General features: G+C 41.4%; 2 protein-coding genes across 6 annotated transcripts in view; one reads left to right on the top strand and one right to left on the bottom strand.

Annotated features, from left to right (window-relative positions):
- tti1 (TELO2 interacting protein 1) overlaps window positions 1-3,773 on the bottom strand; it is a 59,165-nt gene extending 55,392 nt beyond the window's left edge. Inside the window, exon 1 of one of the 4 annotated variants that reach the window (XM_061889280.1) lies at window positions 3,622-3,773. In XM_061889280.1, the coding sequence (XP_061745264.1) occupies window positions 3,622-3,637 (16 nt within the window). In that variant the 5' untranslated portion in view covers window positions 3,638-3,773. The remainder of the gene's footprint in view (window positions 1-3,621) is intronic. The other 3 variants (XM_061889279.1, XM_061889281.1, XM_061889282.1) reach the window with 3 other exon arrangements.
- A 197-nt stretch (window positions 3,774-3,970) lies between these two features.
- zgpat (zinc finger, CCCH-type with G patch domain) lies at window positions 3,971-18,538 on the top strand. Of its 2 annotated transcripts, XM_061889284.1 has the most exons (8): window positions 3,971-4,150; window positions 5,570-6,277; window positions 9,488-9,621; window positions 9,840-10,007; window positions 10,082-10,195; window positions 10,466-10,772; window positions 10,815-11,024; window positions 18,280-18,538. In XM_061889284.1, exons 2-8 carry the CDS (start codon window positions 5,628-5,630, stop codon window positions 18,410-18,412), a joined length of 1,716 nt encoding a protein of 571 aa, XP_061745268.1. In that variant the 5' UTR covers window positions 3,971-4,150; window positions 5,570-5,627; the 3' UTR covers window positions 18,413-18,538. The 2 variants fall into 2 exon arrangements, with proteins under 2 accessions (XP_061745268.1, XP_061745267.1); XM_061889283.1 differs by having other exon boundaries at window positions 10,466-11,024.
- The last annotated feature ends 1,274 nt before the right edge of the window (window positions 18,539-19,812 follow it).

Consider the following 19,812-nt stretch of genomic DNA (forward strand, 5'->3'; position numbering starts at 1 on the left):
ACAGTAGTTGTGTCATGGATAAATAGTATACCGTTTCTGGTTACAGTAGTTGTGTCATGGATAAATAGTACACCGTCTCTGGTTACAGTAGTTGTCTCTAGTTTCAGTAGTTGTGTCATGGATAAATAGTATACCGTCTCTGGTTACAGTAGTTGTGTCATGGATAAATAGTACACCGTCTCTGGTTACAGTAGTTGTCTCTAGTTTCAGTAGTTGTGTCATGGATAAATAGTACACCGTCTCTGGTTACAGTAGTTGTGTCATGGATAAATAGTACACCGTCTCTGGTTACAGTAGTTGTGTCATGGATAATTAGTACACCGTCTCTAGTTTCAGTAGTTGTGTCATGGATAATTAGTACACCGTCTCTAGTTACAGTAGTTGTCTCTAGTTTCAGTAGTTGTGTCATGGATAAATAGTACACTGTCTCTGGTTACAGTAGTTGTGTCATGGATAAATAGTACACCGTCTCTGGTTACAGTAGTTGTGTCATGGATAATTAGTACACCGTCTCTAGTTTCAGTAGTTGTGTCATGGATAATTAGTACACCGTCTCTAGTTTCAGTAGTTGTGTCATGGATAATTAGTACACCGTCTCTAGTTACAGTAGTTGTGTCATGGATAAATAGTATACCGTCTCTGGTTACAGTAGTTGTGTCATGGATAAATAGTACACCGTCTCTGGTTACAGTAGTTGTCTCTAGTTTCAGTAGTTGTGTCATGGATAAATAGTATACCGTCTCTGGTTACAGTAGTTGTGTCATGGATAAATAGTACACCGTCTCTGGTTACAGTAGTTGTCTCTAGTTTCAGTAGTTGTGTCATGGATAAATAGTACACTGTCTCTGGTTACAGTAGTTGTGTCATGGATAGATAGTATACCGTCTCTGGTTACAGTAGTTGTGTCATGGATAAATAGTACACCGTCTCTGGTTACAGTAGTTGTCTCTAGTTTCAGTAGTTGTGTCATGGATAAATAGTATACCGTCTCTGGTTACAGTAGTTGTGTCATGGATAAATAGTACACCGTCTCTGGTTACAGTAGTTGTCTCTAGTTTCAGTAGTTGTGTCATGGATAAATAGTACACCGTCTCTGGTTACAGTAGTTGTGTCATGGATAAATAGTACACCGTCTCTGGTTACAGTAGTTGTGTCATGGATAATTAGTACACCGTCTCTAGTTTCAGTAGTTGTGTCATGGATAATTAGTACACCGTCTCTAGTTACAGTAGTTGTCTCTAGTTTCAGTAGTTGTGTCATGGATAAATAGTACACTGTCTCTGGTTACAGTAGTTGTGTCATGGATAAATAGTACACCGTCTCTGGTTACAGTAGTTGTGTCATGGATAATTAGTACACCGTCTCTAGTTTCAGTAGTTGTGTCATGGATAATTAGTACACCGTCTCTAGTTACAGTAGTTGTCTCTAGTTTCAGTAGTTGTGTCATGGATAAATAGTACACTGTCTCTGGTTACAGTAGTTGTGTCATGGATAAATAGTACACCGTCTCTGGTTACAGTAGTTGTGTCATGGATATTTAGTACACCGTCTCTATTTTCAGTAGTTGTGTCATGGATAATTAGTACACCGTCTCTAGTTTCAGTAGTTGTGTCATGGATAATTAGTACACCGTCTCTAGTTACAGTAGTTGTGTCATGGATAAATAGTACACCGTCTCTGGTTACAGTAGTTGTGTCATGGATAATTAGTACACCGTCTCTAGTTTCAGTAGTTGTGTCATGGATAATTAGTACACCGTCTCTAGTTACAGTAGTTGTCTCTAGTTTCAGTAGTTGTGTCATGGATAAATAGTACACTGTCTCTGGTTACAGTAGTTGTGTCATGGATAAATAGTACACTGTCTCTAGTTACAGTAGTTGTCTCTAGTTTCAGTAGTTGTGTCATGGATAAATAGTACACCGTCTCTAGTTTCAGTAGTTGTGTCATGGATAATTAGTACACCGTCTCTAGTTACAGTAGTTGTGTCATGGATAAATAGTATACCGTCTCTGGTTACAGTAGTTGTGTCATGGATAAATAGTACACCGTCTCTGGTTACAGTAGTTGTCTCTAGTTTCAGTAGTTGTGTCATGGATAAATAGTACACCGTCTCTGGTTACAGTAGTTGTGTCATGGATAAATAGTACACCGTCTCTGGTTACAGTAGTTGTGTCATGGATAATTAGTACACCGTCTCTAGTTTCAGTAGTTGTGTCATGGATAATTAGTACACCGTCTCTAGTTACAGTAGTTGTCTCTAGTTTCAGTAGTTGTGTCATGGATAAATAGTACACTGTCTCTGGTTACAGTAGTTGTGTCATGGATAAATAGTACACCGTCTCTGGTTACAGTAGTTGTGTCATGGATAATTAGTACACCGTCTCTAGTTTCAGTAGTTGTGTCATGGATAATTAGTACACCGTCTCTAGTTACAGTAGTTGTCTCTAGTTTCAGTAGTTGTGTCATGGATAAATAGTACACTGTCTCTGGTTACAGTAGTTGTGTCATGGATAAATAGTACACCGTCTCTGGTTACAGTAGTTGTGTCATGGATAATTAGTACACCGTCTCTATTTTCAGTAGTTGTGTCATGGATAATTAGTACACCGTCTCTAGTTTCAGTAGTTGTGTCATGGATAATTAGTACACCGTCTCTAGTTTCAGTAGTTGTGTCATGGATAATTAGTACACCGTCTCTAGTTACAGTAGTTGTCTCTAGTTTCAGTAGTTGTGTCATGGATAAATAGTACACTGTCTCTGGTTACAGTAGTTGTGTCATGGATAAATAGTACACCGTCTCTGGTTACAGTAGTTGTGTCATGGATAATTAGTACACCGTCTCTATTTTCAGTAGTTGTGTCATGGATAATTAGTACACCGTCTCTATTTTCAGTAGTTGTGTCATGGATAATTAGTACACCGTCTCTAGTTACAGTAGTTGTGTCATGGATAAATAGTACACTGTTTCTAGTTACAGTAGTTGTCTCTAGTTTCAGTAGTTGTGTCATGGATAAATAGTACACTGTCTCTGGTTACAGTAGTTGTGTCATGGATAAACAGTACACCGTCTCTAGTTACAAAAGGTGCAAGTAGTTGCAAAAACATTAGAAGAAACACGAACTTGCACTTAATGAATTGATGAAGGTGGACCCCGACTTAAACAAGTTGAAAAACTTATTGGGGTGTTACCATTTAGTGGCGAATTGTAGGGAATATGTTCTGTAATATGTACTGTACTGTGCAATTGTAGGGAATATGTACTGTAATATGTACTGTACTGTGCAATTGTAGGGAATATGTACTGTAATATGTACTGTACTGTGCAATTGTAGGGAATATGTACTGTAATATGTACTGTACTGTGCAATTGTAGGGAATATGTACTGTAATATGTACTGTACTGTGCAATTGTAGGGAATATGTACTGTAATATGTACTGTACTGTGCAATTGTAGGGAATATGTACTGTAATATGTACTGTACTGTGCAATCTACTAATACAAGTTTCAATCAGTCAAAGCATATAGGAAAGTAACAATGTTGACATGTAGCATTTGATTCCAATGACGCGGTTCGAGTAGCGTCCTGTGTGAAGGATAGTACAATGAAGTGAAAACATACCTTGAAATGTGTGCATTCAGAGGAGTGGAACAAAACAGAAAATGCAAGGAAATAGAAAAGTCGCACTTTTGGTTTGCAGAGCCGCCATGACGCCAATGTTGCGTGACGTCATTTCCCTTCGACAAGTCTGTATCTTGGAAGAAACAATCTATTTCCGGTAGTAGTCAGAATAAGTGCACTGCTGCGCTCATCAAAATTGCCATTCAAAAATTCACCAAGGACATAACAGTGCATAAAATGCATGCATATTTGGATATTAAGACCACTTGGTTCATACTAGATTTTTTTTCTGCATGCTGTCAACGCATACGAGTGCGATGTTTGTTTTACTTTGAAAACCAAAACGGAAGTGCTGTTCATTTTAGCAACTCCATGTCTTCCGGTGACGTCAAGTTCGTAGGTTGTGTTTCGGCTCGATGATCGTCTCCAAAGTCAATTTAGCCGTATTGGAATGTTTTGTTATCGTCTCGCAGCGAATCTGATCGCTCTTCCTGTCCACTTGAGAGGATAATCATTACCACTCAGCCAGGTAACACCTTTGCTACTATGACAGCTAGCAAGCTAACACGCTAACACCGAGCTAGGTTAGCATCCGCTCGAAGTTAATATTTACGTCATTAATGCATCTAAGTAAGTATTTTTGTCATTAATGCATGTAAGTCAGTATTTATGCATGTAAGTAAGTATGTCATTAATGCATGTAAGTCAGTATTTATGTCATTATTGCATGTAAGTATTTATGCATGTAAATATGTATTTATGCATGTAAGTAAGTATTTATGCATGTAACTAAGTATTTATGCATGTAAGTAAGTATTTATGCATGTAACTAAGTATTTATGCATGTAACTAAGTATTTATGTCAATGCATGTAAGTCAGTATTACGCATGTAAGTAAGTATGTCATTAATGCATGTAAGTCAGTATTTATGTCATTATTGCATGTAAGTATTTATGCATGTAAATAAGTATTTATGCATGTAAGTAAGTATTTATGCATGTAACTAAGTATTTATGCATGTAACTAAGTATTTATGCATGTAAGTAAGTATTTATGTCAATGCATGTAAGTCAGTATTTATGCATGTAAGTAAGTATGTCATTAATGCATGTAAGTCAGTATTTATGTCATTATTGCATGTAAGTATTTATGCATGTAAATAAGTATTTATGCATGTAAGTAAGTATTTATGCATGTAACTAAGTATTTATGCATGTAAGTAAGTATTTATGCATGTAACTAAGTATTTATGCATGTAACTAAGTATTTATGTCAATGCATGTAAGTCAGTATTTATGCATGTAAGTAAGTATGTCATTAATGCATGTAAGTCAGTATTTATGTCATTATTGCATGTAAGTATTTATGCATGTAAATAAGTATTTATGCATGTAAGTAAGTATTTATGCATGTAACTAAGTATTTATGCATGTAAGTAAGTATTTATGCATGTAACTAAGTATTTATGCATGTAAGTAAGTATTTATGTCAATGCATGTAAGTCAGTATTTATGCATGTAAGTAAGTATGTCATTAATGCATGTAAGTCAGTATTTATGTCATTATTGCATGTAAGTATTTATGCATGTAAGTAAGTATTTATGCATGTAAGTCAGTATTTATGCATGTAAGTAAGTATTTATGCATGTAAGTAAGTATTTATGTCATTAATGCATGTAAGTCAGTATTTATGCATGTAAGTAAATATTTATGCATGTAAGTAAGTATTTGTGTCATTAATGCATGTAAGTCAGTATTTATGCATGTAAGTAAATATTTATGCATGTAAGTAAGTATTTATGTCATTATTGCATGTAAGTAAGTATTTATGCATGTAAGTATTTATGTCATCAATGCATGTATTCAGACAGAATGTGACTTCTAACAGAGAAGCCGCTGTTTGCCATGCCATCTGTTATTATGATAACTCTCGTCTTTTCTCCTTAGTTTGACCACATCTGGATGTCTGCCATTCCCCCCATCCTGCCCAGTGCCACGTGACACCATGGATGAGGTCAACCTGGAGGCAGCCATCACCACCTATGAAGCCCAGCTGCAGCAGGTGGATGCCACCCTGGCAGCTGGCCTGGACCCCTCCCAGATGCAGGACTTGCTCAAGCTGAGAGCGGACCTGTGTCAGCTGATGGAACTCACCAAGGCCAGCTTCTTGTCTTTCCCGCATCTGGGGGATGCCAATGTAGCCTCCCCGGGGGATGCCGCCAGTGGAGCCTCCCCGGGGGATGCCAGTGGAACCTCCCTGAGGAATGCCAACAGAGCGCCCATGGGGGATGCCAATGGAGCCTCCCCGGGGGGTGCCAACGGAGCACCGGCGGACACACAGGATCAACTGGAATCCCAGTTTGCGGCTTTCTACTCTGAACTGGGGGAGTCCTCGGGGACTGGGTGTGATATGAAGGAGCGAGACCAGGAGAGTGACGAGGAAGAGGAGGAGACGCTGAGTGGTACCAAAGTAAGAGCACCGTACAGGACGGCGTGGGGGACCCTGGAGTACCACAACGCCATGGTGGTGGGGGCAGAAGCACCTGACGGCGATGAGGCGCAAGTTCGAGTTTTGTACATTTACCCAACTCAGAAGTCCATGAAGCCCTGTCCTTTCTACCTGGAGGACAAGTGTCGCTTCCCAGATAACTGCAGGTGATTTCTCCATCTCTAAGTATCTTATTCTGGCCTATCTGGGTGCTGCAGCAAAGCTTTAGACCATGTCTAATCTTCACTGCTGCCACTCTCTAATCAGAAATGTAAAGCACACTTCCTGTCTTCACAATAAGAGGGTGCTCCTTCCTGCCTGCGCCAACAAAGTAAGTGTCAAATAAATAGATCTAAAGAGAAAGCAAGGCCAGCAACATTGGTGTCCTTCACAATCTGCTTTGGAAAACGTCCTGGTCAGTGTGCAGTTGTCAACAGGAAGTGATGCACTTAAATAGTCACAGCTGTGCTCAATCCTTTGACATAACTCCAAATCAAGAACAACTTCAACAATGAAACTGCACAAATAATAGACAAAATGGACATTTGTACAAAACACATCAGAGTATCATAGGAAAATAAATAAAGCTATAATGTGTGGACAACCATTCAAATAAAAGGAGACATATAGCTATACAATAATAGAATATAATACTATAAAAGTAGCAACCTGAAGCCCTCCATCAATCTATATGAAATCATGATATGTATACAGACAATGTCATGGAAAACCAGTCTAGAAAACATCCCAAAAGCAACTTCTTGGCATCCCTTTACTTTACTGCCTTTGTAAATTGTGAAGGTGTGTATGTATGTATGTATGGTGTATGTATGTATGGTGTGTGTGTGTGTATGGTGTGTGTATGTACAGTATGTATGGTGTGTGTGTGTATGTATGTATGGTGTGTGTGTGTGTATGGTGTGTGTGTATGTATGTATGGTGTGTGTGTATGGTGTGTGTATGTATGTATGGTGTGTGTGTGTGTATGTATGTATGTATGTATGGTGTGTGTGTATGTATGTATGGTGTGTGTGTATGTATGTATGGTGTGTGTATGTATGTATGTATGGTGTGTGTGTGTGTATGGTGTGTGTGTATGTATGTATGTATGTATGGTGTGTGTGTATGTATGTATGGTGTGTGTGTATGTATGTATGGTGTGTGTGTGTATGTATGTATGGTGTGTGTGTGTATGTATGGTGTGTGTAAAGCTTTATCATGTCCAGTCCTGCCCTCCACCCTAGTCAGGCTGGAATAGGCTCCGCCCCCCACCACATCCGGATAAACAAGCGGTTGAAAAATAGATGGATTGCGGATTTATCAAGTAGCTTTTTAGCTTACTCTGATTTTTTGGGGGGATTACCCGCCATGCGTTGTGACAAGACTGTTTTGTAGTCTTGGAAACAAGAGTGACAGACTTTCTAACCTCCGCCAGGGTTTTTGTGTGTTTGTTAGCAACATTAACATGTGTGTTTGTTAGCAACATTAACATGTGTGTTTGTTAGCAACATTAACATGTGTGTTTGTTAGCAACATTAACAGGTGTGTTAGCAACATTAACATGTGTGTTTGTTAGCAACATTAACATGTGTGTTTGTTAGCAACATTAACAGGTGTGTTTGTTAGCAACATTAACAGGTGTGTTTGTTAGCAACATTAACATGTGTGTTTGTTAGCAACATTAACATGTGTGTTTGTTAGCAACATTAACATGTGTGTTTGTTAGCAACATTAACAGGTGTGTTTGTTAGCAACATTAACATGTGTGTTTGTTAGCAACATTAACATGTGTGTTTGTTAGCAACATTAACAGGTGTGTTTGTTAGCAACATTAACATGTGTGTTTGTTAGCAACATTAACATGTGTGTTTGTTAGCAACATTAACAGGTGTGTTTGTTAGCAACATTAACAGGTGTGTTTGTTAGCAACATTAACATGTGTGTTTGTTAGCAACATTAACATGTGTGTTTGTTAGCAACATTAACAGGTGTGTTTGTTAGCAACATTAACAGGTGTGTTTGTTAGCAACATTAACAGGTGTGTTTGTTAGCAACATTAACATGTGTGTTTGTTAGCAACATTAACATGTGTGTTTGTTAGCAACATTAACAGGTGTGTTTGTTAGCAACATTAACATGTATGTTTGTTAGCAACATTAACATGTGTGTTTGTTAGCAACATTAACATGTGTGTTTGTTAGCAACATTAACATGTGTGTTTGTTAGCAACATTAACATGTGTGTTTGTTAGCAACATTAACAGGTGTGTTTGTTAGCAACATTAACAGGTGTGTTTGTTAGCAACATTAACATGTGTGTTTGTTAGCAACATTAACAGGTGTGTTTGTTAGCAACATTAACATGTGTGTTTGTTAGCAACATTAACATGTGTGTTTGTTAGCAACATTAACAGGTGTGTTTGTTAGCAACATTAACATGTGTGTTTGTTAGCAACATTAACATGTGTGTTTGTTAGCAACATTAACAGGTGTGTTTGTTAGCAACATTAACATGTGTGTTTGTTAGCAACATTAACATGTGTGTTTGTTAGCAACATTAACATGTGTGTTTGTTAGCAACATTAACATGTGTTTTTTTTAGCAAGCAACACACTTGACTTCCTACTTATGGTGTTGTAGCTTGTTGTTCCTGCGTTGCGCAGAGGATTCTGGGAGATGTAGTTTATTTACGGCCAACTCTAAAGCACCAGCAAAAGACTACACTCAACAAAGTTTTCCTTTCATACTGTCGCAGTATTATTGATGGACCTTGAGACACAAATACTGCGGTATTTATAATACCCTAATACAAAAAATGTACATTTGAAGTTATTTTAGTGATAAAATATTATTTTAATCCGTCCATTTTCTACCGCTTGTCCCTCTCGGCAACAATGTAATATTCCATCCATTTTCTACCGCTTATTCCTTTTGGGGTGGCGGGGGGGCACTGGTGCCTATCTCAGCTACAATCGGGCGGAAGGCAGCGTACACCCTGGACAAGTCACCACCTCATCGCAGGGCCCAATGTAATATTCTTATTTTGTATATTGAATTTTGGATATTTATTATGATGGTTCAAAGAGGTCACATGTTCTATGCTGTTGTGATGTATGATGAGTTTGCAGATATTAAAAACATGAGAACAACAAAGTAGCAACCACTGCAGCAGTGCCAGTTCTACATACAGCTACAAGAGTACATACACTAGTACATCACGCACAGGTGCTGTACTTCCAGATGGTTATCATATTTATCATGTGAAGGTTCTCCCATGGAGAGGTGGTTATTTCCAGATGGTTATCATATTTATCATGTGAAGGTTCTCCCATGGAGAGGTGGTTATTTCCAGATGGTTATCATATTTATCATGTGAAGGTTCTCCCATGGAGAGGTGGTGTACGTGTCAGAGCTCCGAGACTTCCTGGACTGTGACCTGAGTAACCTGGAGAAAGGCTCGTCCTGCCTGGCTCGGCACGAGGACTCCATCTGGTACCCGGCCAGGATCACAGGTAGGGTGGTGGAGGTCAGTTTGGAGAGAGCGTCTAAGCTCTAGGTGTGTTCCTAGATGTCCAGCAGGGTCAGGGTTAGGCCAGGTTGACAGGAGGTCAGTTTGGAGAGAGCGTCTAAGCTCTAGCTGTGTTCCTAGATGTCCAGCAGGGTCAGGGTTAGGCCAGGATCACAGGAGGTCAGTTTGGAGAGAGCGTCTAAGCTCTAGGTGTGTTCCTAGATGTCCAGCAGGGGTTCTACACGGTGAAGTTTGACTCCCTGCTGCTAAAAGATGCTGTCATGGAGGCCGACTGCATCATCCCCCCGCTGAGAGAAGAAGACCCGCCCTCCTCTGACTCTGATCGCCATGATGAAGATGATGATGAGGAGCAGGTGGTGGATGCTGAAGGTACATCGTGAGGTCCATCTTGTCTTGTCCTCTCACATCCAATCACATGGTGTCTTTGATGTTATCTCCTAAAGTCAGCGGTCAGGAAGTGGCTGCAGTGGCTACTTCCTGTTTTGGCGGTTGGGAGGTCCACACCAGAGGCATCGGATCCAAGCTCATGCTGAAGATGGGCTATGAATATGGCAAAGGTAACTCATTCAAATATGTGCATATGAAATATTTACATCATAATAATAATGATGTACATGGTATTAGGAATATGCATATGATAAGAATATGTACATGTAATTAAAAATATGTACATGATATCAAAAATATGTTCATTATATTAAAAATATGTCGATAATAAAAAATGTGAACCTGACATAAAAAAATATGTAGATAATAAAAATATGTAGATATTAAAAATATGTCGATAATATGAAAAGATTATGAATAAAGATGTTTTTTCTGCTCAGGTTTAGGGAAAGCGCAGACGGGTCGAGTGGAGCCCGTCCTCCCCAGAAGTGACTTGCTGGACCGCTGCGGCCAGCTCACCAGCCCACATTCTCACAGCCGACGGCAAAAAGACGGCGGCCAGCCAACCGGACAAGTGAGGCGGCGGCGGAAGCCCAGGAGCGCCGGCAGGGAGCGCCACACCGTCTTTGACTTTCTTAACCACAAGCTGGGCGACAAGAAGCAAGATGAGGCCCAGGAAAAGGCGGCACTGGGTGGTGTGGACGCCTACAATGGTGGTGTGGACACTTACAAGGGTGGTGTGGCCGCCTACAAGGGTGGTGTGGCCGCCTACAAGGGTGGTGTGGATACTTACAAGGGTGGTGTGGATACTTACAAGGGTGGTGTGGCCGCCTACAATGGTGGTGTGGACACTTACAAGGGTGGTGTGGATACTTACAAGGGTGGTGTGGACACCAAGCGCAGTCTGAACATCAAACTGTTCCAGGCTGCCCAGAAGGTGGCACAGACGCAGAAGGAGATCCACAACCTGACTCAAGCACTCAGGAGGCACACAGGAAGGTTAGTACTTGCAACTATTTCTATACTTCAATGTAATAGTACTGCTGGAAAGTTGGTACTACTTGCAAGTATTTCTCTACTTCAAAGTACAAGTACTGCTGTCAAAAATACTGTAAATACATGACTAGACATTACGTAAGGTATTTCATCCCGAAATAAGACCAGTCAACTTTAGTCCACTTAAAAAAAACAAATAGGATTTATATATAATATAAAACCACTCGACTTTATTTTAAAAAACAAATATGTCATATATATATATATATATATATATATATATGAGACAACCCAGCTTCACTTTAAAAACTAGTTGTTATAATATAAGGCGACCCAACTTTACTTTAAAAACTACAAAGCCCAAAAGCAGTCAAGTAGTCAGGTTGTGTAAATGCTAAATAAAAAGAGAATACAACAAATCATTTTCAACTTATATTCAATTGAATAGACTGCAAAGACAAGATATTTCATCTTCACACTGACACACTTTCCTTTTTTTTTGCAAATATTAGCTCATTTGGAATTTGATGCCTGCAACATGTTTCAAAAAAGCTGGCACAAGTGGCAAAAAAGAGTGAGAAAGTTGAGGGATGCTCTTATTTGGAACATCCCACAGGTGAACAGGCTAATTGGGAACAGGTGGGTGCCATGATTGGCTATAAAAGCAGCTTCCATGAAATGCTCGCTCATTCACAAACAAGGACGGTGCGAGGGTCACCACTTTGTCAACAAATGCCTGAGCAAATTGTTTAAGAACAACATTTCTTAACAAGGAATTTAGGGATTTCACCATCTACACTCTGTAATATCACCAAAAGGTTGAGAGAATGTGGAGAAATCACTGCACGTAAGTCATGATATTACACACCTTGGATCCCTCAGGCTAGGGGTGGGCAATATCGCAAATTTGGGTATCGATACCGATCCAATCCGATATTGGCCAGTATCGCCGATACCGATACCAGAAGTGGGGGGGGGACTTCGGGCTATCGATACTTTTGAAAAACAAATTTGTACTTTTGCCTTTTTTAATTGATTATGATTATAATGCAACACATGACAACGATTTAAGTCAAAAAATAAAATAGTTATTACAAAAGTAATATCAATAGCAATAAAGTAATGCAAATAAGGTGCAAACAACTACTGAACCTGGCTTGTCGTTTCAAAACACACAAACACTTCAGGTAAATAACAAAACTAGTTATTGAACAAAGCTGTAAACATGAACAAAAAACAAAAGAACTGAGAAATTCAAATAAAAAAGCAATAATATCAATTACAATAAAGTAAGTAGTGCAAATAAGGTGAAAACAAATACTGAACTTGGCTAGTCGCCTCACAACACACAAGAACTTTAGTAAAAAAGAAAACACTAGTTATTAAACAGTTGTAAAAATGAACACAAATCAAAAGAACTGAGAATTTTTTATCGTTATTTTAGTGCAATAAAATACTTTACAGTTTACAACCAAGACATTAAGTCGCACTGGAAACGCACGTGTGTGTGTGTGTGTGTGTGTGTGTGTGCGTGCGTGCGTGCGTGCGTGCGTGCGTGCGTGCGTGCGTGCGTGCGTGCGTGTCCGAGTGAACCTCGGGGCCAATTATACTGATGTGTGTGCACGAACGCACCAAGCGTCATGTTAATTATATTTATTTGATTTGATTTTGGGTTGAAAATTCATTTTTAAAGTGTTTTTAAATCTCGTTCGCGACCCATCACTAGGGAGGAGGGTGGAGTGGTGAGGAGTGCTGAGGAGTGCTAAGGAGTGCTGAGGAGTGCTGAGGAGTGCTGAGGAGTGGTGAGGAGTGCTGAGGAGTGCTGAGGAGTGCTGAGGAGTGGTGAGGAGTGGTGAGGAGTGCTAAGGAGTGCTGAGGAGTGCTGAGGAGTGCTGAGGAGTGGTGAGGAGTGCTGAGGAGTGCTGAGGAGTGCTGAGGAGTGCTGAGGAGTGCTGAGGAGTGCTAAGGAGTGCTGAGGAGTGGTGAGGAGTGCTAAGGAGTGGTGAGGAGTGCTAAGGAGTGCTGAGGAGTGCTGAGGAGTGCTAAGGAGTGCTGAGGAGTGGTGAGGAGTGCTAAGGAGTGGTGAGGAGTGCTAAGGAGTGGTGAGGAGTGCTGAGGAGTGGTGAGGAGTGCTAAGGAGTGGTGAGGAGTGCTGAGGAGTGCTGAGGAGTGCTAAGGAGTGCTGAGGAGTGCTGAGGAGTGCTGAGGAGTGGTGAGGAGTGCTAAGGAGTGGTGAGGAGTGCTAAGGAGTGGTGAGGAGTGCTAAGGAGTGCTAAGGAGTGGTGAGGAGTGCTAAGGAGTGGTGAGGAGTGCTGAGGAGTGGTGAGGAGTGCTGAGGAGTGGTGAGGAGTGGTGAGGAGTGCTGAGGAGTGGTGAGGAGTGCTGAGGATTGCTAAGGAGTGGTTGCTGAGGAGTGCTAAGGAGTGGTGAGGAGTGCTGAGGAGTGGTGAGGAGTGCTGAGGAGTGCTGAGGAGTGCTAAGGAGTGGTGAGGAGTGCTGAGGAGTGGTGAGGAGTGCTGAGGAGTGGTGAGGAGTGCTGAGGAGTGCTGAGGAGTGCTGAGGAGTGCTAAGGAGTGGTGAGGAGTGCTAAGGAGTGGTGAGGAGTGCTAAGGAGTGGTGAGGAGTGCTAAGGAGTGGTGAGGAGTGCTAAGGAGTGGTGAGGAGTGCTAAGGAGTGGTGAGGAGTGGTGAGGAGTGCTGAGGAGTGGTGAGGAGTGCTGAGGAGTGCTGAGGAGTGCTGAGGAGTGCTGAGGAGTGGTGAGGAGTGCTAAGGAGTGCTGAGGAGTGGTGAGGAGTGGTGAGGAGTGGTGAGGAGTGCTAAGGAGTGGTGAGGAGTGCTGAGGAGTGGTGAGGAGTGCTGAGGAGTGGTGAGGATTGCTAAGGAGTGGTGAGGAGTGCTGAGGAGTGGTGAGGAGTGCTGAGGAGTGGTGAGGAGTGCTGAGGAGTGGTGAGGAGTGCTAAGGAGTGCTGAGGAGTGGTGAGGAGTGCTAAGGAGTGGTGAGGAGTGGTGAGGAGTGCTGAGGAGTGCTGAGGAGTGCTGAGGAGTGGTGAGGAGCGGTGAGGAGCGCTGAGGAGCGGTGAGGAGTGGTGAGGATTGCTGAGGAGTGCTGAAGAGTGCTGAAGAGTGCTGAGGAGTGGTGAGGAGTGCTGAGGAGTGGTGAGGAGTGCTGAGGAGTGCTGAGGAGTGGTGAGGAGTGCTGAGGAGCGCTGAGGAGCGCTGAGGAGCGGTGAGGAGCGGTGAGGAGCGGTGAGGAGCGGTGAGGAGCGGTGAGGAGTGCTGAGGAGTGGTGAGGAGTGGTGAGGAGTGGTGAGGAGTGCTGAGGAGTGGTGAGGAGTGGTGAGGAGCGGTGAGGAGCGGTGAGGAGCGGTGAGGAGTGCTGAGGAGCGGTGAGGAGCGCTGAGGAGCGCTGAGGAGTGGTGAGGAGCGCTGAGGAGCGCTGAGGAGCGCTGAGGAGCGGTGAGGAGCGCTGAGGAGCGGTGAGGAGTGCTGAGGAGCGCTGAGGAGTGCTAAGGAGTGCTGAGGAGCGCTGCGCTGACATTTTTTTTCAAATCGGATTGATTCGCTTAATTTGCTGAAGTATCGAAACCATCACGCCAGTATCGATACGATACCGATACTCACCAAGTATCGATACTATCGATACTTTGTATTGATACGCCCAGCCCTACCTCGGGCATCAAAAAGCCACATCAGTGTGTAAAGGATATCACCACATGGGCTCAGGAACACTTCAGAAAACCACTGTCAGTAACTGCAGTAGGTCGCTACATCTGTAAGTGCAAGTTAAAACTCTACAATGCAAAGAAATGCTTCGCAGGGCCCGAGTTCATCTGAGATGAACTGATGCAAAGTGGAAAAGTGTTCTGTGGTCTGACGAGTCCACATTTCTAATTGTTTTTGGAAACTGTGGACCTTGTGTCCTCTGGACCAAAGAGGAAAAGAAGTATCCAGACTGTTCTAGGGTGAAAGTGTGGTAGTCAGCATGTGTGATGGTATGGGGGTGTATTAGTGATTGTTGTAGGGTGAAAGTGTTCTAGGCAGCATGTGTGATGGTATGGGGGTGTATTTGTGATTGTTGTAGGGTGAAAGTGTTGTAGTCAGCATGTGTGATGGTATGGGGGTGTATTAGTGATTGTTGTAGGGTGAAAGTGTTGTAGTCAGCATGTGTGATGGTATGGGGGTGTATTAGTGATTGTTGTAGGGTGAAAGTGTGGTAGTCAGCATGTGTGATGGTATGGGGGTGTATTAGTGATTGTTGTAGGGTGAAAGTGTTGTAGTCAGCATGTGTGATGGTATGGGGGTGTATTAGTGATTGTTGTAGGGTGAAAGTGTGGTAGTCAGCATGTGTGATGGTGTGGGGGTGTATTAGTGATTGTTGTAGGGTGAAAGTGTTCTAGGCAGCATGTGTGATGGTATGGGGGTGTATTAGTGATTGTTGTAGGGTGAAAGTGTTGTAGTCAGCATGTGTGATGGTATGGGGGTGTATTAGTGATTGTTGTAGGGTGAAAGTGTGGTAGTCAGCATGTGTGATGGTATGGGGGTGTATTAGTGATTGTTGTAGGGTGAAAGTGTTCTAGGCAGCATGTGTGATGGTATGGGGGTGTATTAGTGATTGTTGTAGGGTGAAAGTGTTCTAGGCAGCATGTGTGATGGTATGGGGGTGTATTAGTGATTGTTGTAGGGTGAAAGTGTTGTAGTCAGCATGTGTGATGGTATGGGGGTGTATTAGTGATTGTTGTAGGGTGAAAGTGTTCTAGGCAGCATGTGTGATGGTATGGGGGTGTATTAGTGATTGTTGTAGGGTGAAAGTGTTCTAGGCAGCATGTGTGATGGTATGGGGGTGTATTAGTGATTGTTGTAGGGTGAAAGTGTTCTAGGCAGCATGTGTGATGGTATGGGGGTGTATTAGTGATTGTTGTAGGGTGAAAGTGTTCTAGGCAGCATGTGTGATGGTATGGGGGCGTATTAGTGCCCAAGGCATAGCTAACCTACACATCTGTGAAGGCGTCTGTGACAGTTTTCCCTTAAACTTCCTTACACACCGTGCACAATAGTTAGGAAGCTCAACATGGACAACTTAAAAACATTCAGTCTTTTTAGTCAGCGAAAAGCAAACAAATTGTAAGCTGTCACTCACCATGGCTCTGAACTGGTGTCTAACGGAGTCAGGGTGGGGCTGAGGGCTTTATATAGGTGAACACACCTGCCTTGACTGATGAGGCCTAATTTGGGCTGACCTTTGGTTCTCAAAATCTGGGTGTTCCATAAGGACACAAGACGTGAATGGATGCAGACCAGACTCTCCCCTTGCAGTCCTCTGCCAGGTCACTGTCCTTTGACCCTTTGAACTTGTGTGCTACTGGCATTCCCTCCTCCCAGGGCAAGGTTAGTTCAATGATGAGGACTTTCTTAGCAGCTGAGGACCACATCACAACGTCTGGTCTTAGGGTTGTCTGTATTACCTCAGTTGGGAAGACTAGCTGCTTGTCCAGGTCAACCAGCATCTCCCATGCCTAAACAGGGGTAAGCAGAAGTGATGATCTTCCCGCCTATGTCTACTGTCCTACCTCTCCTGGTTTGATGGTTGTGATGTTTGACCGATGGGGATCCGTGGAGTTGTTTGCCCCGACTATGCAATTCCCCAACAGCTTTGCCAACTTCCTCAGCCCCTGATTGTGTCGCCACCGGAAGCACCCTGCAGGTTGCACCCTGCCAGGATGTGTTTGAGTCCTGCTTTGTCTTTGCTGCACAGGGAGCACTTGCCCTCGATTCCCAACCACTGGGCGAGGTTTCAAGGTCATTGCGCGGTGTCATACCCTGCCCTCACGAGGATGCTGAGCCGTGATTGAGGAGTTCACCAGATGTCGGCCCAGGTTATGACTCTTTGGATGGTATCTTCCCAGCGAGTCCATGCCCCCTGTTTTACCTGTCATACATCCTTGATCAGATACTTGTCTTGTGCCACTTGTGAGACCTCTTCCATCACCATGGGGATGGCGTGGCGCAGTTGGGAGAGTGGCCGTGCCAGCAACCTGTGAATTCTTGGTTCAATCCCCCACCTTCTACCATCCTAGTCACGTCCGTTGTGGCCTTGAGCAAGACACTTCACCCTTGCTCCTGATGGGTCGTGGCATGGGCCTTGCATGGCAGCTCCCTCCATCAGTGTGTGAATGGGTGAATGTGGAAATAGTGTCAAAACACTTTGAGTACCTTGAAGGCAGAAAAGTGCCATACAAGTATAACCTATTTACCATGGCCTTCCTCTGTATATATTATATACATGACAACCCAACTTTATTTGACAAACTTATATAACATCAGACGACACAGCTTTACTTTAAAAACTAAATATTTTACAAATAATATAAGACGACACAGCTTTAGTCAACTTTAAAAACTAAATATGTTATATTAGACAACCCAACTTTAGTCCATTTTAAAAACAAAATATGTTGTATTATGAGACAACCCAACTTAAGTCAACTAGAAAAACAAAACATGATATATATTTAAAACAACCCAACTTTAATCAACTTGAAATATACATATAAGACAACCCAACTTTAGTCAACTTAAAAAACAAAATATGTTACAATCTAAGACGGCCCAACTTTAGTCGACTTGAAAAAAAATATATGTTACAATATAAGACAGCCCAACTTTAGACAACTTAAAAAACAAAACATGTTATTATATAAGACGACCCAACTTTAGTCAACTTTAAAAACAAAATGTTATAATATAAGACGAGCCAACTTTAGTCAACTTGACAAACAAAGTTATAATATAAGACAAGCCAACTTTAGTCAACTTGAAAACCAAAATGTTATAATATGAGACGACCCAACTTTAGTCGACTTGAAAAACAAAATGTTATAATATAAGACGACCCAACTTTAGTCGACTTGAAAAACAAAATGTTACAATCTAAGACGGCCCAACTTTAGTCGACTTGAAAAAATAAATATGTTACAGTATAAGACGGCCCAACTTTAGACAACTTAAAAAACAAAACATGTTATAATATAAGACGATCCAACTTTAGTCAACTTGAAAAACAAAATGTTATAAGACGAGCCAACTTTAGTCGACTTGAAAAACAAAATGTTATAATATAAGATGAGCCAACTTTCGTCGACTTGAAAAACAAAATGTTATAATATAAGACGAGCCAACTTTAGTTGACTTGAAAAAGTGAATGTAAGAATATAAGACGACACATTGATAAGGTGCATGACTTGTGGCCCCGCCCCCACAGGTCCACGGTGAAGCAGCTGGAAGAGAAGCTGTCGATGGCTCGTCAGCTGCTGACTCAGCAGAAAGCTCAGGAGTTGTCCATCCAGAAAGAACACAGCAAGTTAAACACACACAAGAAAATGACCCACTTCTGAACTTTGACTAAATCATGGACTTCAACTTGCATCTCTCCTCATGCTTTTCTTCTTCTTCACATTGATGAGCAGTTAGGATTGATCTTAATTTCCCCTCTGAGATTATTAAAGTAGTTCTGATTCTGACTCGATACTGATTTTTTGTTGCAACCATTTACACCGACATTGATTTGGAAATACACTTCACACTAGTTCATCCCTAAATGGCATCCTTCTAACATATACATGTCAAATAGACTTCAAAGCAGGTCAACATGGTTGTAACATATACATGTCAAATAGACTTCAAAGCAGTTCAACATGGTTGTAACATATACATGTCAAATAGACTTCAAAGCAGTTCAACATGGTTGTAACATATACATGTCAAATAGACTTCAAAGCAGGTCAACATGGTTGTAACATATACATGTCAAATAGACTTCAAAGCAGTTCAACATGGTTGTAACATACATGTCAAATAGACTTCAAAGCAGGTCAACATGGTTGTAACATATACATGTCAAATAGACTTCAAAGCAGGTCAACATGGTTGTAACATATACATGTCAAATAGACTTCAAAGCAGGTTCAACATGGTTGTAACATATACATGTCAAATAGACTTCAAAGCAGTTCAACATGGTTGTAACATATACATGTCAAATAGACTTCAAAGCAGTTCAACATGGTTGTAACATATACATGTCAAATAGACTTCAAAGCAGTTCAACATGGTTGTAACATATACATGTCAAATAGACTTCAAAGCAGTTCAACATGGTTGTAACATATACATGTCAAATAGACTTCAAAGCAGGTCAACATGGTTGTAACATATACATGTCAAATAGACTTCAAAGCAGTTCAACATGGTTGTAACATATACATGTCAAATAGACTTCAAAGCAGTTCAACATGGTTGTAACATATACATGTCAAATAGACTTCAAAGCAGTTCAACATGGTTGTAACATATACATGTCAAATAGACTTCAAAGCAGTTCAACATGGTTGTAACATATACATGTCAAATAGACTTCAAAGCAGGTCAACATGGTTGTAACATATACATGTCAAATAGACTTCAAAGCAGTTCAACATGGTTGTAACATATACATGTCAAATAGACTTCAAAGCAGTTCAACATGGTTGTAACATATACATGTCAAATAGACTTCAAAGCAGTTCAACATGTTTGTAACATATACATGTCAAATAGACTTCAAAGCAGTTCAACATGGTTGTAACATATACATGTCAAATAGACTTCAAAGCAGTTCAACATGGTTGTAACATATACATGTCAAATAGACTTCAAAGCAGTTCAACATGGTTGTAACATATACATGTCAAATAGACTTCAAAGCAGTTCAACATGGTTGTAACATACATGTCAAATAGACTTCAAAGCAGTTCAA

This window comes from Nerophis ophidion, linkage group LG27 (assembly GCF_033978795.1).
Source record: "Nerophis ophidion isolate RoL-2023_Sa linkage group LG27, RoL_Noph_v1.0, whole genome shotgun sequence".
In the NCBI taxonomy this organism is placed as follows: domain Eukaryota; kingdom Metazoa; phylum Chordata; class Actinopteri; order Syngnathiformes; family Syngnathidae; genus Nerophis; species Nerophis ophidion.

What these genes read in the sequence shown, in the direction of transcription:
- zgpat (XM_061889283.1), top strand. Translation starts at nt 5,628, where the DNA reads ATGGATGAGGTCAACCTGGAGGCAGCCATCACCACCTATGAAGCCCAG. An exon ending in GTACCCGGCCAGGATCACAG is followed by an intron (nt 9,622 to 9,839) that starts GTAGGGTGGTGG and finishes GTGTGTTCCTAG; the next exon opens with ATGTCCAGCAGGGGTTCTAC. An exon ending in CTCAGGAGGCACACAGGAAG is followed by an intron (nt 11,025 to 18,279) that starts GTTAGTACTTGC and finishes CCGCCCCCACAG; the next exon opens with GTCCACGGTGAAGCAGCTGG.